Below are 20,019 nucleotides of genomic sequence, written 5' to 3' on the forward strand. Positions count from 1 at the left end.
AGAAATAGTAAATGGGGCTCCAGGTTTTGCAGCTCAATTAATTTTTTTCTTTATGCAAACCAAAATGTCACTGGTTCATAGGCACCTGTAAATTCCAGTACTTTCTTACTTCTTTAACACAAGGTATTATTATGATTGTTTTATTCCTCCACTTTTTCTGCTTTTTTTTTTTTTTTAATACCTGAAGAAAGAGACAGTCACATGTACCAATACAGTGATGTGGATCCTTCAGGAAGGCTAATTAAAGCAGTGTGGAAAAAGAAAACTACACCAAGTTGGCATGACCTATACACTGGTAAGGAGAGATATGCAAACATACAGAATTTTAGTTATAATCACCATGGCCACAAATCAGCCTGCTTCTGGAAGATACTCTTATTGTAATGAATTTCCTCAATATCTTCTGTTTGACAACAGTCAGAGATAACAAGCGATCAGCAAGAAGAAATATGACACCTGACATTTTAAGTGGCCTGTTAGTATTATTTATTCTGCTAAAAAATACAGTTCCTCATCCACTAAGTGTTGAAAGGGGGAAGCAAAGAGCATCTTTCACTGTGTAAATTCATGACAAGTGTGCTATCCCAGGCATCCCTCACATGAAGAGGGAACATTTGGCTTCGTACGAAGATGCTGACTGCAGTTCATCGTGGCTGTAGGAAGAAATTTGGCAGAGAGGCACCTCGTGATCACAGCAGACACAGGATTCACACCACGGCCATTTGGACTACAGGTACCTGTGGTCTTTGGAGAGTGAAGGTAGGGTACAGTCACACCATGTAACTGTATAGCTAATTTATTTACAGGAAAACCTGTGTTGCCAGAACTCAGGAGTCTCCTGTGGCAGCTGGAAGGCAACTAGAGGCATTTGAGAGGGTAAAGCACCCATGTATCTAAGCACATTTCATAGCATGTAAGAGACAAACCTGTGACTTTCTTCAGCGATGAGAATTTGTGGGGTGAGTGATGGTGAGAGAGAGCTTTTGTGGTGGATGATGGCCACATGTGTGGAAATGTGAGCTGAAGTGACTCAGGTGAGTTCTGGCAGAGTTAAGGACAGAGCAGCAGTTGGCAGAACACCTGTAACAAGCTCCAGCTGCTGGAGGAAGGGAGCCAGGCGCTGCCTGCTGAAGCATCACCTCTTGCACCTGGGGACAATGGGATACGTTTGCAGTTGGTGGCAAAAATTAAAAAAAGGAGGGAAGAAAACAAATAAGCATGGAAAATGGAGGAACTGAAGATGGAACAGAGATCTGAATTTGGGCGCGGCAAACAAATGATACAAAGGAAGAGAGAAATGCTTGAGCCCTAGAGGAAGAGATGTTAGAGCAGTAATTTCAAAATAAGATTATGGCAACTGCAGGGAAGGAGGGGAAGGTCACCAAGTATGGGACACTGTTGTGTAGAGGTGTGGGAAATGGGCAGTAGAAAAGAGACCAGGCATGAAGGAGGGACTGGAACAGGATGGAGAAACAGAAAAGATGAGAAGGAAAAAAATGATCCACTCTTGTAAGGGGTTTTATTCTACACAAAGAAAAGCTGATGAAGTAGAATAAAAAAAAAGCATGTAAATTCAAGGAAACTGAAGGAAACTAAAATGATGGGAAGAGTGAGGGGTGGAGAATGGAATAAGGAGAACAAAAATTTGAAATATTAATAAGTAGAAAAAATAGAAGAATTGCTAACCTGTATTTAGATATTGTGGGCTTTGTAAAATTAGTTTCTCAATTTCCCACAGTCTAAGAAAAAGAGATACAATGATGTATGGAGAAAATAGTGTTTCATTACATTAGTTTGCCTTACATCTCAGGAAAAGGGTTCTCCTGAAAAAAATAATCCATCAAAACAATGTGTTGTTTCCTTTTTTATTTCAGAAATAAATCAGAAACTGTAATACCTGTAATGCTGTTCTGTCCTCTTTACCCTTTTTCTCTTTCTCTTTTTCTCAGTTTTCAGTCTGTGCCTCAGGGATTTTAATTTTGACATCTTTCATTCCACCCCCATATATTAAATATAAACTCAGTTTAACTTCTGGTTTTAAATGAAATATTGTATAAAATGTCATAGTTTTAGGCTTATAGGGGTTTGGTTCTTTTAATTAGTGCCTCGACTGTGTATTCAAGTGGCATTGGCATAAATCTGCATTTTTCCACTGCAACTTCTCAGCATTCCAAGGGCATTGCACAGTCAAGACAAAATACATTTTACCAAAAAGGAGGAGATGGCAGAGAGATTAAACTTCTTATCCAGACCCACAGAGTTTGTGAGTATGAAAGCAAAAACCACACTTTGGCACTGTTCATTTGAATGCTCCAACTGTATGAAATACAAACGTAAGAGGAAAAAATGCTCACGTGAGTTTGGCTGAAAACAAACTTATTTTGTGCAGATACACAGTGTCTATAATGTATGGTGTCAGTGTATGAGACAAGGAATTACCTATAAAAATTTAAAAAGCAGCATTTTGTATTACTTACTAGAATTAACAGGCTCTTAATCCATACTTTAGCCAGCTTTACTGTAAATACACTCACGTTAGAATGATGCATTTTTAGTTTTTTGTTCTGTGAATGCATTCAGTTACACTTTTCATACTGTAGTCAGTTATTCTTTTCCAGGAAAAATCGACTACTTTCTAAAAGGTTATGCAGTTCCTTGCTGTAATGCAAAATTATAATTTCTTTTTGTACCTGTGAAAATCCAGCGGTAAAATTACAAAAACATGCTGGAGGATTTTTCTGTTTCTGTAGCACTTCCATGTGGAAGATTCAAATTACCAGTCTGACTTTGGAACTCTTAATTTTTTTAAAGATATATCAATATATCCACTTAAATGGGTGGGATAAGCCAACAGTGCTGTTCCGACCTGCCAAATCAGTCTTTGCTGATTATATGCCATGAATCTACTTACAAGTTGTGTTTGATTGTCTTAATCTATCATGGAGTCACTTTTAATGCAACAGAGTAAGGAGGGAACATACATTTACTTGTTTTTATAAAACTAAATCTTGGGCTTGTGTAACATCTTTTATTAGAATGAACACAAACTGCTATTCCAGACTTTCCACATGTACACCACCCTACCACTGTCTACTTCATAGAAATGAGACTAAAACTCACACTCAGTACTAGATATAAGACTGAGAACTCAGCCCAAAATCCTGCCTGCTCTTGCAGTTCACTTTGTCATTGAAGTTTTGGGGAATTAAGCAGTTAAGGAAGTGCAAGTACCTTTTATACCAAGGCTTTCTGGATCTTGAATGGCAAGATGAAGTTATCCTGGCTAAGTAGGTAGGGATTTATTCACAGATGTGGAAGCTGGGTATAATTTTAAGAGATCCTTTAATGAAGACAGTTAAATGGATAGTGTATGTGATACAAAAAACGTTGACAAAGCTGAAGTTTGCAGTTTGGTGACAAAAGTTGAAGGATGAAGACTTCTAAGTCAGACACATTCTAAAAAAGGCATTTATGCATCTATCTCCCATTGAAAAGAGTAAGAGGATTCAGACCTAAGTTTAGAAATAATTAGAGCATAAAGAGATACAGTTGTCTATCTAGGGAGTGGGGAGAACTGAACAGTGCCTAAGATACTTAGCTCCATTAGGAGAAATTTCTGACTGTTTTTTTGCTGCATAGTCTGCTTTTCTTTGGAATATGTTGCACTGGAGTGAATGGCAAACTTCTGTGTATCCTCACAGATGCACTGATGTGAGAGCATGGGATAAAAGTGGGATTTCATAAAGTTCTTCCAGGCATGAAGTGAGCAAAAGGTGGATTGAAGATATACTGCAATGAAAGAAAAAAAAAAGGAAGTAATAAATGGAGAAAGGAAGTAAAAAATTGGCTTATAGGGATTAAATGCTACAGAGGATTAGTCTGCAGGGGAAGATTTTGTAGAGGTTTACATTTATGCATTAATTGGGAGAATAGAATCTGTGTATTGAACTTCATGCCCAACTTTCTGAGAGGTTCAAGAGCTGCAGTGATAACTAATGATCTAAATCCACTTCTGGGCTGAAGAGAGCCCAAGTTACCACCAGATTGTCACAACTGACCTACTTGGTACACCTGACAGTGTCTCAGATGAGAGACCAAGGAGCAGATGGGAGTACAGCCTCATACATTACTCTGAGACCAGTCTTTTCTGAACAAAGGCAAATGTTTTTGAGAGTACAAAACATACTGCAGACCCCTGGATGTTGCAGACCAGAAAATGTCACCATTCCCTGGGCAGAAATCTACCTTCACCAGCTGGGTTTGGCTAAAAGTCCAAAAGCCCTTCCCTCTCTGGACTTTTCTCTCTCCAAATTATTGAACACATGCCAGCTATCAGTATTGAGCACTATTTCCTTGGCACTGAGGCTTCAGTGGGGTTGAACCAAGACCCAGCTGCACAGCTCTTGCTGTGCAAATCAAACCATAGGGCAATAATGTACATCACTGGGCTGAGAACATAGAGGGGAGAGTTCTTTATGAGATGTTTTAGTTCAGAGACCTCATTTGCATTCATTCTTTACAATGGACTCTTCTTCAGCCAAAGAATCTCCCTCTCCTTACCTGTTTTACAAATGGGTTGTAGATTCGGCTTCTTTCTGTTCAGTGAGGTAAGGGATCATTTTACCAGCCTTGGCAGTGTGCTGTTCTTTCCCTGCACAACATCTGCTGCAGTTTTCATGGCTTGAATTGTTCCTGGACTTGTTTTAAAAGTCATGTTTCAGAAATGTCTTTGAGGGTATGAATTATTACTCGTTGTTTATCTTCTAGGGTGTTCTTCATTTATCTTAGTTATTTTCCTTTTTAAAATAAGACTGAAGAGGCTTTGGAGTTTAAAGTTTATAGGTTTTAATTCAGGTTTAGGCTAAAGATACCAAGAATGGTAAAGTAATTCATAGTATTTTAGTGCAGCTTCGGGAAGTAAATTTTTTTTGTATGGCAATAAACTGGGAATTATCTCCTTCTAACTCACGCTTCTTACCATTGTAGTATTTGTGTACACACTTTTCACAAACACATGACAATTCTGACATTTACTGTTCCAAAGTCTTTGCATTATTTGTGCCTCATGCCTCATTTCTCCATCACTTCATGTATGACAAGGTGTTTGAGATTTAGTGCACTTTTAAACCACGTTTTTTTTTCCTGTAAAGTAACTAAAATGAGATTTGGCTTTTACATTTTTTCACTTAATTCTGATTAATATGTTTAATTTTTTTTCCAGAACACTTCACATCTTCATCTTGGACTTTGCATTTTACTCAGCAGCATCCTCAGCATTTACTCTGCCTATGACATCACCTGTGCCTAACTTCCAAAGGCTATTTAGGACATACAGTTGCTAGTAGGACATCTTGAAGACAAAAGATTTGTACAAGCTTAACTTGGAGCATGAGCTGGTCTGAAGAATAGTGACAGCAATTTTGTTATACTTGTGTGGTATTGGAGGAGTACTGCAAGGTACCCCATACAAACAAAGGTAGGTAACAGTAAGGAACAACTTAACTCCCTTGGCCCCACATCCAGGTGTGTCATTTCTTTTGGGCTGGAAGTTTTGCCCATCTTGTCTTTTAAGAGATAAAATCTTTGACTTGCTTCAAAACATGCACTAGTTTATTCAGGCAACTATGGGAACACATCCCATATTTAACTGAGTTATTTGATTTGTTTGCAGTTTCCGAAATGGAAAGGAATCAGGGCAATTCCAGAACTTTCTCTGATAGTGAGAATATATTTTAGGTAGTGTAAGAAAGTAACCTAGGGTCTGGAATCGTATCCCTAACTATTTAGACTGCTGGAGAATCCAGAAAAAAAAAACAAAAACTTGTCTAATAGCCTTTCTAGCTGTGTTTTCATTAAGTCTGAGACAGCTCAATAAGGAAGCTATGGCATGATTTATTTTAATCAGTTATTACAGAGGAGTCATTAAATAAAAAAAGAACAAAACAAAAACTCGGCAAAATCTTCCTTACATACTTTTTGCATTCCAAATCCACAAAAAGTTTAGATAAAATCTCCTTTCATTACAACCAAAACAAACCTCCTGTGCTGGACTGCTTTCATTTTTTTTCTGTAAATGATGATGTTTTCATACCTCTTCTGTCTACACTGGCTTTCCAGTTCAGTGTCTTTTGTGTCTGTTTTCTTTATAATCTCACTAAGGTTGCTCAGGAATTTGATTGTCTCCTAAGGCTTGGTAAGAGCATTTGACAGACTGGGAACTAGAAATGGAGTGGGGAAAATGATTTAGCCATTTTTGTCATTTGAAGATGACTTTCAGAACTGCTTGCACACATGATTATTCTTCCAGTTCAAATGTGAAAGAATCTGGATTTTGCCCTATGTATTGAATATATGCTGAAAGTTTTACCAACTTTACAGCCCATTAGTTTTGTTTGATATTATTGTTGAGCTAAAAAGTGCCCTGGGCATTCAGGCACACAAAAAATCTTTTGAAATAACTCCTCTATCTTAAAAGAGAAGAACCATGGGCTACTGAATGATTTGGATAAAGAGTGTGTCCAGCTCTGCTCCTGTAAGCTACAGACTCTAGGCATTGTGATATGAAATTCCATAGGACAAATGTTTTCATCTACAGCAAGTGCTGTTTCACAACTGATGTGGCATTGGCTGTACCTGTTCTGGCACTGACCAAGAACAAACAGGATGAAGATTCGTCTTTGGTTCTTTCACTTATTTTTATTTATGTATTTTTGAAGGCCAGTGAGTGGAGGGAAGCATGTAAAGAAGGAGGATAACACTGATTGCCATAACTGGGCAATTGTTAAATGTGTCCAGCTCTGAATCAAGAGAGGACAGGAATCCATTATTGGAATATCCTTGGTATCATGTACCATTAGGTTGTCTGAGGATATGTTGTTGAAAAAACATCCATAGCAGGATCATACTTGCTCACAAAGACTCACAGAAAAATTGAAGCAAAACCTGCCAAAGTTACCTCTTCCTAAAAATAAATATTTCTAACATATTCTAACAAATCCTGACTGTAAAATGTGCAAATTGGATTTCCAGTAATGAGACCCATCAGTAGGCACATTTTCTTGACATATTCTGTCTTGGAAATAGTGATTCAATTTTCTAAAAGTCCTTTAATTTACTTAGAGAGGAAAGCATTTCCATTTTGCCCAGTCAGTTCTAATAATTTGCTAAATTCAAAATATGTGAAATTACTGAAGCTGGTTGTAGTGACCAGAAAGACCTCTAATCTTCTAATAGTATTTTTCTTTTTCCCATAAATCATGTAGGCTTGCACAAGAAGTTTTTCAGAACAGATAAAACACAAATCTTCGTCAACATCTCTGCTGCTTGTCTCTTCCACAGACAGAATTCTGGACATTTGCTAGTAAACCCCTTCAGAAGATTTGCTTTAGAAATCTCTGTTAGCTGCTGAGGTGTGTGGTTAGAAACTTGCATTTTCTCCTATGAGTAAAGTTTCTTAAGAATTCCCTTACAGATGAGTCTGGGTATTGATCCTTCCCATCTTGGCAGTAACAAGCATGACGAGCCAGATGAAGAGAAGTTGGGAAGGAAAAAGTTTTCCATGTCTCTTTTATGCTGTAAAGCCTTGAAGGGTTTTAAACAATAATCCTTTATCCCAGAGAATATTCTCAGGGCGTTTTCCTTTGGCCACCGGATGTTGAGTTGCGTGGACTTTGGAATGCCTCAGGAGAGCCACACATAAATAACTCCTGTGGGAATTGCATGTTCCAGTGGCACAGTCTTCTGTCCCAGAAACACTTAGGAGATTGCCAAGGCAGTTGTGTGCTCAGCTAACATTTTGTTTGAAAACCAAGCTCACAAGCAGTGTCCCTCTAATGGACATTTCCTATGTCTTTCCTAATTAATAACTAGGTATTGTTAAATACCTTGGTTTTAAAAAGAGGATATCCCTTAAGTTGTCACATAATATATTTATTCAATCAAGTATATTTTATGAAAATAGTTGGGTTTTTTTCTGCTCTACTTCTGGAGTTCCAGTAATTGTTATGCAGATACAAACACTTATTTAAGTGGGTGCTTTTGTCATTTCTCTTCTCTGGCAGCATCATGTGAGGCTTCTGTCCAGAACCCTGAACTGCAGCACAGGGCTGGAACTTCTGTGGCTGGCAGAAACAGTCCAGTACCCATGAGGACAGACACTGTCCTTCAGTGGAAATATGGGTGTAGGTAGGTATGATTATCATAAAAGAAAAAGGAACCGTACTGTTGCTGTCCAAATCTACTGTTCACCTCTTTTTATTTTACAGTGCAAGGGTTAAGACACTTTCTTGCAGCATACCATACTTAATTATGAATATTAATCCCTATTAGGAGCATTAGACTTCAGGCATTCACCTAAGGACAAGTGAAGTACACGGGATGAGCTGAAGACCAAGACTTTAACAATAGTTTGAGATTTCAGGGAGAAGATAGTCAAGAGTGTCAAATACAAGAGGCACTGAAGATGCTTTATTTACTTGTGCATGTCTGGATTAAAACTGTATTTGCCCCTAAAGTCAAAGAAAAATACTTGAACCAGGAATATTTTTCCTACAGATTGTCAAACATTCCTATTCTGGATGCAAATGAAGTCTTGCTGCTTTTGCAGATCACTTGCTAGTGGAGACTGACACCCATTTGCAGAAGAATCAGCACACAGACTTTCAAGGTTATCAATGGCCAACTTCTGCACAGAACTCCATCATCTTCAACCAGGACTTCATTCCTTTGCTCCTAACACTCTCTACTTACCAAATTATCCATTGAACTCCTGTGCTCCTCCAAAAGGAAGAAAAAAAAAAAGGAAATGAGGTACAAGGCAGAAAGGTAGGGAAGGATACTGGCTACAAGGTTAGTGCAGCTTTATGAATTGACCCAAAATTTTGGTCTTGCTGAACCCTTTCCACTGGAAACTGACACAAGTATGAATTTTGTCATCTTGTTTGACTGAGCTTTTGAAATCAAGGTATTACTGGTAAAATCCCAACTTTTCTGTGTTTCAAGTGATCCTGGGTGAGAAGCAGAGGGACAGGAAAGAAGAGCAAGAAATCATCCATCAAAGCAATAAGTTTTTCATCTATTTATTGATGGGTCTTTAGTCTTCTGATGGGTCAGTTAAGACTAATACCATCTGTAGGCTTTTCTGTTCCATCCCTTGTCACCCCAATCCATACCTCTGTCAGATGTTTCTGTAATGAGTTCTAGACTAACTTCATTTTTGGAAAACAAACAGGAGAATGGCATTACCTTAATCTGAGACAGTCTCTGTGTCATGATCTACATTGTAGATCTAGGGGAGGAATAAATATTTGAAATAATAATAACATGCTATAAAGGAAGGAGCTATCCATTTTTCCTGGATAGCTCCTGCTAGCTTCTGCTCTTTGACACACAGAGAACCCATATGTGCCTGTAATGTTCAAGATCTTTTGATGTAACTGATAGGTGCTGATGGGTCCACAGCCTTCACTGTATATTGAGTCTATTTCTACACCAACACTAATAATTACCTGTACTCAATTACTAGAATTCTTGTGCAAGTTGCTCTTTTTGTACCATTTAAAATGGAGTAGTACAGCACAGAGGAGCTGGAATCCCTGTCCTGAAGAATTCAGTCTAGAAGCTTACTTCCAACGTCAAACAAGAGACAGAGTGTATGAGAAGATAAATTATTCAGTAATGGATCCTACACACTTATAATGCACAAGTTGTAATGAATCTCAGTTGCTCTTGTAATTCTGTAAAGTTGTTTACCTAATATGGTAGATGTGCCATATGGTACACTAAAGAGAGTGTTAGAATGAGGACGTGAAGATTTCGAGGTTTTTATTTCCAGTTTTGTAGGCATCTGTAAACTACATTCAAGCTGTCCTAGAATGTGAGCAGAGCAAGAGCGCAGGCTGCTCTGCCCCTTCATGCTGACTGCTGCTGCCACCTGATAACATCCTCCCTCTCTTCCTCCCGTGCTCCTCAGGCACTGTGGCCCAGCATGGGGCTGTGCCCTGGCTAGATGCCATCAAAGAAAGTCTTTCAGCCACTCTGCACCTTTAGGCTGGCTTAGTTTGAGTCAAGCTTTTTCACCTTTAATAAATAATTTGAGCAGCTGGTTAACTCTTCTGGTGGGTAGGGAATGTGACCAGGCTTCTATTCCAGAGAGTTCTTTGGTATGTTGCTTATAGAATTTCACCATAGCTAAAACTAGCAACGTGCTCGACTGAGGCAGCAGCAAAGAGGTTGCGACTGCCCTGCTCAAAGCAGCATTTCTGTCTTGTAAGAAAAGGGTAACATGACCTACAGTGATGCCTGTAAAATCACATCCACTTTGCAGCACTGTAATTTGTCAAAAATTGATAAAATGGGAGTTAAAATTCATACAGATGAAAAGAGCAGTTTCTTGCTCACCCTTGAGTTTCAAGTGATGCCTGGGAAAAGCATTTAAGTACAAGAATAAAATATTAATATAAAACTCAGAGGATGTAGGCAATCTCTCAGGGTGATGCCACGGGGGTAAGTGAGCAGAGCCTTGGGAAAGGCTTAACATTGTAATTTTTAGTTATCAGCCAAAGTCTACTGCAGGTGCAAAGAAGACATAGAAACTAGAAGAATAATATCCCTCACTACGAGCTGAATTTCTAGGATTTTTGATTTAAAAGTACTTCCACTATTATTTGGGGCCTGTATGTTAAGAGCAAATACATATCAGTTTTTATGTGAATTTTTGGCAAACAGCTTCTCCCTGGTAGGTATGTTTGCATGTTTGAGGACAGGGTAAGAACTGGACCGTACTTCAGCACTGTTCCCATTGCTCATGGGGTCAACTGTCAAGCAGATCAATTCAATTCATGTTAGAGTACTACAAGTTAAGTGACCACCACAAATATGTGATGGGGGAAGTGTTGACACCCACATCTGGGCAGCCCTATGTACAGAAAACTTGGACAGATTTAAAGTGATCCCCTTTTCGTAGATAACTCATAGCTCTGGTTCTTCCAGGTCTCCACCAGCCTCCAGGCAGGAGGCCAGTCAATTCCCCAGAATCATCAACCAGCAGGTGCTGAGCCCATCCCACTACAACAGTTCCAGCCTCTAATGCTGCCCATTCCCAAAACATAACAGCAAAGCTTATTTTAAAATCCTGATATAAGAGGTGCTATTTTAAGCTTGCTACCCCTTAAAACTTGAAAGTTAAGTTAAATCAGGAATTGGAATAAGTTGCCCGGAGAGGTGGTGCAGTCACCAGCCCTGGAGGTGTTTAAGAGGAATCTGGATCTGGTGCTGGGAGATGTGATTTAGTGGTTTAAGGGTTACAGTGGTAGTGCAGTTGGACATGATCTTAAAGGTCTCTTCCACCCTTGATGATTCTATGATTCTATTCTGTGAAAGATAAATCGTACCATCTGATAGTATTGTTCCAATTGCATCTGGTAATACTGTTCCAGTAATCCAGTTTTCTGGGGAAACAGCGCCTGGCAGAAGAACGCATTTATTGAAAGGCGGGTTGTATTTCTACTTTATTTACTTCCTTTATGATGGTTGCACAACAAGGTCAAAGTGCAGCCGCCTCCTGTAAGCGATCATGTCCACCTGCAGCCAGCGCCGGCCGAGCCGCGCGGGCCGGGCCCGGGCCCGGGGGCTGCGCTCCCCGCCGAGCGCCGCTGCGGAGCGCGGCTCTCCCCCAAGGGTTAAGCGGCGGCGGGGGTGTAACGCGGGCTGACACACGGGCGGGGATCGCCCCGCCGTGCCGGCTCGCAGCTGCGACTGGACCGTTCAAAATTGCCGTCTCCCTCTCTTTTCCCCCCCGCCTCCCCTCTCTCTCGTCTTCCTTTTCCCTTCCCGGCGCTGGGCTCGCAGCCGGGCGCGCTTTCCCGGAGCTGGCCCCGGCCGTGCTGAGTCAGACCGCGCCCCGCGCCCGCCCCCGCGGCCCGGCCGCACCGAGGGGCTGCAGCCCCCGGCTCGCCCCGCCAACGGCGGCGGGAGGGAGGCAGACGCGGGGGCTCCTCCTCGCCCGCTGCCCCCGCCCGGGGCTGGGCGTGTGCCCCGCCCGCCCCGCCGGTGGATCAATTACACGCAGCTGGCACAGGTGCGGGGCGCCCTTCAGACTCGCGCCGGCGGGGGAGACCCGGACGCAGAGAGCAGCAGGGAAAACATGCAGCCATTTTGGGCCGAGGCAGACAAAGAGCCGCCGGCGGCCGCGGCCGCCCCCGCCGCCCCGCGCGGTTCCCGAACCCCCCGCACCCGCGGCGCGGCCGCACCGAAGGGCCGCAGCCCCCGCCCGCCCGCGGCCGCCGGGGGGCCGCCGCCGCCGCCCGACTCCCAACTAAGCGATCGCAGCCATTTGCACGGCCTTTTATAGCGCGGGCGCCGGCCAATCAGCGGCGGGCGGAATCCCTGCCCGGCCGGTGATGTGCGGGCCGGGCGCTCGCGCGTGCGCTGTTGGGCGGGGGGGCCGAGTGTGAGCGGGGCGGGGGGAGGAGGGAGCCGTGAGAGGGGAGGGGGGGGAGGAGGGAGCCGCTCACAGGAACCCTCCGAAAAAAAGATGGCGGCGGGCTCGGATCTGCTGGATGAGGTTTTCCTGAACACGGAGGTGGATGAGAAGGTGGTGAGCGACCTGGTGGGCTCCCTGGAGTCCCAGCTGGCGGCCTCCGGCCACCACCACCAGCACCACAAGGCGCAGGAGCCCCTGAGGGCCGCTGGGGGGCTGCTGGGGAACCATGTTGTGAGCAGCAGCAGTAGCAGCAGCAGCCCTAGCCCCAGCCCTGGAGGAGTAGTAGTAGGAGGCAATGCTAATGCCCAAACAGAGAGCAGCAGCGGCAGCAAGATGGGACTGAGTGCCCCAGAGATCACAAAAGCAGGTAACGTGGGCAGGGGTGGGGGGCTCTGAGGGAGAGGGGCCCTCCCCTCCCCCCACTCCCCAGCTCCCGCTGCCTCCTTCCCTCACTGCTTTCCCCCCTTTTCCCTCTCTCCTCCTTCTCGTTGTGGCAGGAGCGGGAGTGCAAAGGGTGGTATCGATCATACGGGGGAGAGCCTCCCCTCATCATGCCCCCTCGGTGTGTATCCGCGCCTCTGCTCCCTCCCCTTTATTTTCCCTCCTCGCCTGTGCTTACTCGAGGGTGTTGGATCATGTGTGGGGGCAGCCGCCCCGCAGAAGGAGCCGGCGGTGCCCGTCCGTGACTCTGCCGGTCCCCTCTGCTTTTCCTGCCCTTGTTGCTGGAGTGTAAAAGGGCTCTGTTAATCTCGGGGACCGAAGGAGGCAGAGCCCACCCCCTTGGTCATGGCTGTGCCTCCCATGCCGCCTGTGATTGCTCCCCTTCCCTTTCCAGGGGTGGAGGTTATTGGGGGGGATTCCCTCTTGATAATGCCGCCTTAGCTGTCTGTGTAAATGCTCCTTCCCCTCCCCCTTCGCTGTTGCTGAAGTGGAAGGGGGTGTTATTAATCATGACACCTATTTCCTGTAGAGGAGGAAGCGAGGGGGGATTTCAAGGGGAGGAAGTCCCTCAAAATGCTTCCCCCCCATATCTGCCTGCCTTGATATTCCCCTCGCACCCCCTCCCTTGTTTCAGGGGCTTGGAGGGGGCATGGGGACCTCCCATTCCTCCTGTGCCCTCAAGGGGGGGCAGTCACAACGCCGGGTCCCGGCAAGGGGGGGAATTCAGGCCACAACACCCCACCTTGCACAGCGCCTTCTCCCACCCGCCCACCCCCGGAGCTGCCTGGGAATATTCCCCCCTTCGTGTTGTGAGGCTTGTAGGGGGCAGTGTGAAGGCTGGGACTGAGGGCTCACTACGTGGGAATGGAGGGAAGCTGTTTTTCAGGGGGATTGAAAGAAATGTCTCCCCACAATTTCTCTGCAGTTCCTCCCCTCCCCCGCCCTTTTTTATTTTTGATTTTGTCTTGCTGAAGTGTAAGAAGATACTACAGACCGTCTGTTATGATTGATGAAGCTCTTCTAGGAGGATCTCCTTGACCCTTATAATGTACATCTCAGTGTCTGCCTGTCACTATTCTTTTCCCATTTCTGTCTCCTTAGGGCCAGGACCTGGACTGTGTGTGATTGTACTTGTGCTAACACCAGGCCTTACCAAGGGGCATGAGGATTATTCAGGACAAGAAGCTACATCATCTTGTCCCTTCTGAAAACCAGCTTTGCTTTTTATTTATTTATTTTTAACTATCTCTGGCTGTGGGAACTTCAGATCCGTTGGAACAAATTCTGTAATAAGGAAGAGGGGTCTTCTAGAAACCTGCTCCAGGCCTTGCAGTGCTTCTTATCTTGCCAGGCTGATGTTTTTCTTTCCTTTCACTTTTCATATTTTGCTGTTGTTGAGCCTCCTGATCTGACTGACTTACTTTGTAGGAGATGACAGGATTAGAGAGTAATGTGCGCTGGGTATAGGGAATATGTCTTAATAATGTGTTTTCCATGGCCGTTTTCCCCTCCTTGCAGTTGCAGTCCTGTTTCTAAACGGGATGTCAGGCTGCAGAATGGGGAGGGGGTCTTAGATGATCTGAGCTTCTTACTTCCCTTGGTTCATATTAAATCTGTTTTCCCTGTTTTGTACTGTAGTGTCAAAAGCAGGGGTGTTACAATTAATACTGAATCTGCCAGTCTTTGGTGGGATATTGGAGGCTTTAAGATAATGTCTTCAAAGCCATGTTCAGTTTGTACTCTGTCCTGTTTTCCTGGCTCCAGGCAGGCAGCTTGGGAGATGGAGAAGACCTGGTGATAAGGGAGAACATTCTGTCTTTGCTGGACTTCTCTTCTTGCTCATTCGCTCCGTTTAACCTCGTTGTTGTTTTGCAGGGGCAGGAGGAGTTCAGGGGGGTGTTATTAATCATAACACCAGGTCCCAGACTTCAGCTCTGGATGGAGCCACCACAACGAGCACCAGCACCACCACTGCAGCAGCAGGAGGATCTGAAGTCACTGCTGCTCCAGGGACCCTCAGTCAGGGCAAATCGGTGGTTATCAGCACCATGGCAACTGCCTTGTCCACCAGGAATGGCAAGATTGGGACCACGACGGTGCAGACTTTGAATGGGAGTAACGTGGTCATGAACTCTCACCACACAGGAAGTGCTGCTTTCTCTGGGACTCCTGTGACTGCCAACCCCGCTCCTGCACCTGCTGTTGCCCCTCTCGTTAACAATGGACCTGGATCCGTGGGGAAAGGAAACGCTGTTAATGCTGTTTTGCCCTCAGCTTCTAACACTGTCATCCAGACTTCTTTCCTTAATACTGCTGCGTCCTCTGCATCCTCCTCCTCGCCCACGGTGATCTCCTCGCAGCCACCACCGAGCGTTGGCACCGGGGCGCCCACGGTAACGCTCGTGAGGCCCCCCATTCACACAGCAGGACCCACGGTGGCTGCAGCTGGTGCAGCCACTCAGAACGGGAGCAATACTGTGATCAATTCAACCATCAGTGTGGGGAGTTTTCCTGCTGTTGCCACAGCCACTGTGGGATCTGGAGTTTCCCTCCAGACGTCACTTGTGAACAGCCAGTCTGGTTCCAGTGTGCCAGCAGCTCCTGCCACACAGGTCATCAAATCTGAGTCTCCTAAAACTATAGTCCAGGCAGTATCCCAACAGCAGACGCTGGCTACTGCTGGCCAGCCCAGTACTACAGGGGGTAACATGATTATTGGGCAAACTATGCAAGCTGGGCTCTCCAATGTTGCTCCCAATCCTGGTGGGATACCTCCTGCAGCTCCTGGCACCCCCACAGGAATGGCTAAAGGCACTGCCAATACAGTGGCACAAAGTCTGCCAAGGACTCCAACACCAACTACGAGTGGAATCAGAGCAACTTTGACTCCTACAGTTTTAGCACCTCGTTTGCCTCAGCCACCTCAGAATCCGACTAACATTCAGAATTTTCAGTTACCACCAGGTAAGTCAGAGGATTGAGGGGTTTTATTTTGGAAGTGTGTATCTTGCAGGGAGGAAGTCATCCAAGTAAGATGCTGTGCCATTTAATTGTGAATTGTGGAAAAGGCATGACATGTAACAATGGTCTGGTGTTGAGTAGTAGTAGCATAGTAGCATTCCACTACTTAGTGTCTGATTTTGGGTGACCAGAAAGTCTTTTCAGCAGTAATTGAAAATAATTCTGCCTGGTATCTTTGTTCCAATGTGAGTGTAGATGAAGCTGCAAGCTACCAAAGTGTGACAATGGAACATTATCTAATAAAATGTTATTTCATTAGCGCAAAAGACATTTTGAATTTTCAGGTGTTTTTGTCAGTAGTTTGTAACCTTTGTGTGCTGCTTGGTTCCCTCCTGTCCCTGCATGCCCCCAGTACCACAGAGCTCTCATGAACAGAGAAGCAGCAGATACAACACAGGAAAACTACCTACTTTGGCTTTAAATACCTTCAAAGTCTGACTTAAAAACACATAGATTTGAAGCTTATGATCATCTTTTTAGTCACTGGCATTCTGATACAAAAGGCAGACTTCCTATGTCCTTACCTCACCCTGTTGTGTCTAGGGCTGCAGCTTTTGTAGTAGCTAGTCTCATGCTTAGTGCTGAGCATCTCTGGACAAGGAATCTAGTCCTGAACTCAGTGGACGAGTGAAAAACAGGATGAGAAGCATTTATTTGCTCAGAATTGTTCTGTCCCTCCTTAAATATCCCAGGTTTGGAGATTTAATGTTATATGTTTGCTATTATTTTGAGTCAGGCTTGTTGCTTGTATCCACATTGATTTTTAACTGCAAATACTTGTGTGAGCCTACACATTGCTTCCTGTCCTCATAATAATACGTACAAGGGCTGTATTCTTAGTGCTCACTGTTTTCAGGGCAGTATGCAAAGAACAGCTAATTGAATTTTGCTACTAACACTGAATGAAATTGGTGGTGATTTTAGTAGGTGGTCTTAGTAAAATACAAGTGGTCTTAGTAAAATACATCTCTTGGAACTTCTGACCAACCTCAGAGCAATGCACCTGTCACATAAGGTAGATCAGGAATTACGTGCTGTGTTACTAAACACTGTGTTTTTGTGTGATATGCTATGTGGTATGTGATGCCATGTAGTTTGATGAAGTGTGTCAAACATTCTGTGTATCCAAGTACTTACTGGTATAAATATTCCTCTTTTTTTTTTCTGTAAAAGATTATTCCATATATGAGTAATTTGAGTGACATGTTGCTAATTTAAAAAATAGCAGTAAAACTCAGATCTTGAAATCGTGGTGTTTGATTTGAAGCCTGTAAATTGATAGGTTGGAAAAGCCTTATTGTATTTATTGCCATATTGTATCAAAGGATTGATCCAGTTTAGTCTAGTGCCATTTACACCTACATTTTTTTGTTAATACTGCATTATAAACCTGATTATGAGGGAAAATACTACTGTGGAGACCAGTGGAACCTTTTTTAAGGTAGTTGATTTTTTCAGACTGCCACAGCATCCTGAAATGTGTTACTCTTACAAGCAGCATTACCAGTCCTTAAGCAAAATTGGACCATAAATTGTTCCTTTGGAGTTCTCAGTAGATCAAAGTAAAACAATGCAGGTTCTAAGCACTTGGATTTTTATGAAGGACTCTTTTTTCTTTCCTACACTTAAAGAAATATTTATGACTTCAAAAGAATAAGCATGATTTAAAATAAGCAAGTATATGTGACTGCATACATAGGAATTGGAAACGGAGTTCTTGCATGACGGACTTAATATTGAAAATGATTTTTTTTAGTGGAACTGATTATTTTTCTTTTACATTGTTTTGTTTTTTATACTTTGCAAAAGTAACCAGCTTTAAAAATGCTTTGCATAAACCATCTCTTTCAAAACACTTAAGAATTGGTGGATACTGGACTCTTCCAAACATCTCTCAGGCACAAGGGCCAAGCACCTCTGTAAATCTGGCCATGTGCAACTGCTGTGATCTTCAGCAGAGTGCAGGTACACTCATAGTGAAAGGAGAACAGGTGGCTGTGCTTTTGAGATTGTATTTTAAATGACAGCGTCATAGGCCAGTTTTTGGAGACAGTTTAGTAGTGTAAAGCTGCAGCTGCAGTGCCTGTGTGCTGTGCACCTACTGCATGCATCAAATTTGCATTCACAAGTTTGTTTTTAAAAGTTAATACTGTGTGCTAGTAAGAGTTTCTAAGACAGTGCTTGAAATAGTTTGAAATCATACACTACACACACAGCTTTTTACACCAAGAATTATAAACACTTAGAAAATTCTGATGGAAGGTTTGACCATGACAGCACACCTTTTACTGTTATTTTCTTAACCAGAATTACTGTTTCTAGCTCTCCAAAATACAGTTACAGTGTCACAGGTATGGAAAGCAGAATGTAAAATGTCAGCAGTAGTTATAAGCTGGGACTTGAAAATTAGAAACCTTACAAGGTTTCAGATGTTTTCTTTGAAAGACCATGTGGAAAATAAACTCCATCAATGGTCTTTAAAATATATTACTATTAGAATAACGCTTTGTATTGCATCAAGGCAATTGTGCAGCAAGCTTGACTGACCATATTGGAGAGGTTTGAAAAGCCAGTGGGCCATAATTGTTGTGACCTTGCTGGGTTTTGGTGTATTTCTTCTCTAAGGAGCTGAGCTATTGGAGAGTATCTGTATATTAATGATGGTTTTTCACTTCTGACATCTTTGAGGAAGAGGACTGTTGTCCTTAGTCTTTTCTTCAGGAACCTGTGCTTTTAACTTTGTGCTCCAATTGGACAGATTTGGGTAATGATGGTCCCAAAATAACCTTATTTATGCCCTCTTAGAAAAGACATGGAAATATTGTGAGATGATTTTGTAAAGGGGTGGGAACACAGGTTTATACAATACTGCCTTAAGGATGCAACACTGCTGAAACTGACTGGAAATAAATTGAATGAAGCTTGTTGTTTCTGAGTACTTCAGTAATGAGAAATGTGTTATGTACAATAATATGGTAAGAGGTAGAAAATCAGTGAGTTTGTTAAAGTCAGTGTTCCATGGTTGGAGGTGCTCAGAAAAGTCTGCAGAAAAGTATAACTGGGATTAGGCACTAAAATTTATCTTTTGTGTTGTAAGAGTGTGTAAAGTGTTTAGAGGTCATTGCTGACATAGGGTAGAATCACCTTGTAAATTGGCAAAACTTGGGTACTTTAAAATAATTTTTGAAAACCCCATCTTGTCCAGCAGTGCTGTAGTACAAACCCAGCGTGTGTGAGTTTATGCTTACTTAGCAGTACTGTCAGCTTGGGGTTCAAAGATTTGATTTCTTTTCTTGCAAGTTTGTGTTGCTACTGTCTTCTTTATGTACCAACATCTCATAATAAGTTTTCAGGGTGTCTGCTTAGAGAAAGAAGCAGATTGGTGAGTGCTGAATGTATGCAGTGAGAATAGCATAGAGCAGGTAGGTCTGGACAGTTTTCTCTACTAGCTTAGATGAAATTGAAATCTAGAAACTTTCACTTCCCTCTGTCCCTCTCTTTTCATTTACCTTCTGAATGACTGTTAGTAGTTATGAAAATTTGGTGGCTTGATCATAAAGACTGGTATATTCCTGATTAAATATGGTTTGGTGACATGTAGTCCTGTTTGAAGATAGCAGATAGGATGGGATGTCATAATGGTTTTTGGGTTTTTTTTTTGCTTCTACAGTCATGACCAGTTTTCCCACTAGCAGTGGTGCAGTTCTGCAGCTGTTGTAGAAGAGAATTGTTTTGCCTTGTATCTAAAAATAAAACTTCCTTATTACTTTTCCAAAACTCGGTTGGATCTGCCAGTAGCTGATGATAGGGGATCAACAACAAATGTCTTTGTTGCTTTCTTTCTGAAGGGCATCTCATGTGCCTTTTCTGTGGTGAGGACAGGATGGGCCTTTTGTAGACTGAGAAACTGCTGGGGCCCCTTTAACAGTGGAATGTTCCTGAGTTCTGAACTCTAGCAGTGGTCAAAACTTATCATTGATGCTTTCCAGAAGCAAAGGATACCTGAAAGAGCATTACTGCTCTACATCTGCACATCCTGGAAGATGTTCTACATGAATATGCACGCTCAAGGGTTT

The 20,019-nt window shown here is 43.0% G+C and overlaps 1 protein-coding gene and 1 long non-coding RNA gene across 3 annotated transcripts in view; both read left to right on the plus strand.

The window, feature by feature from the left end:
• Nucleotides 1–204: 204 nt before the first annotated feature.
• Nucleotides 205–9,801, plus strand: LOC128816030 (uncharacterized). 2 transcript variants are annotated; one of them, XR_008439772.1, is made up of 7 exons: nt 205–733; nt 807–913; nt 2,167–2,263; nt 5,222–5,476; nt 7,263–7,409; nt 8,061–8,184; nt 8,329–9,801. It is a non-coding gene; the product is annotated as an uncharacterized LOC128816030 (long non-coding RNA). The 2 variants fall into 2 exon arrangements; XR_008439771.1 differs by having other exon boundaries at nt 225–295; nt 589–733; nt 8,061–9,801.
• Nucleotides 9,802–12,515: 2,714 nt separating this feature from the next.
• TAF4 (TATA-box binding protein associated factor 4) overlaps nt 12,516–20,019 on the plus strand; it is a 37,390-nt gene continuing 29,886 nt past the window's right edge. The window contains exons 1-2 of the mRNA XM_053993111.1: nt 12,516–12,848; nt 14,798–15,886. Of these exons, the coding sequence (XP_053849086.1) occupies nt 12,533–12,848; nt 14,798–15,886 (1,405 nt within the window). The 5' untranslated portion in view covers nt 12,516–12,532. The remainder of the gene's footprint in view (nt 12,849–14,797; nt 15,887–20,019) is intronic.

This window comes from Vidua macroura, chromosome 17 (genome assembly GCF_024509145.1).
Source record: "Vidua macroura isolate BioBank_ID:100142 chromosome 17, ASM2450914v1, whole genome shotgun sequence".
Lineage (NCBI taxonomy): Eukaryota > Metazoa > Chordata > Aves > Passeriformes > Viduidae > Vidua > Vidua macroura.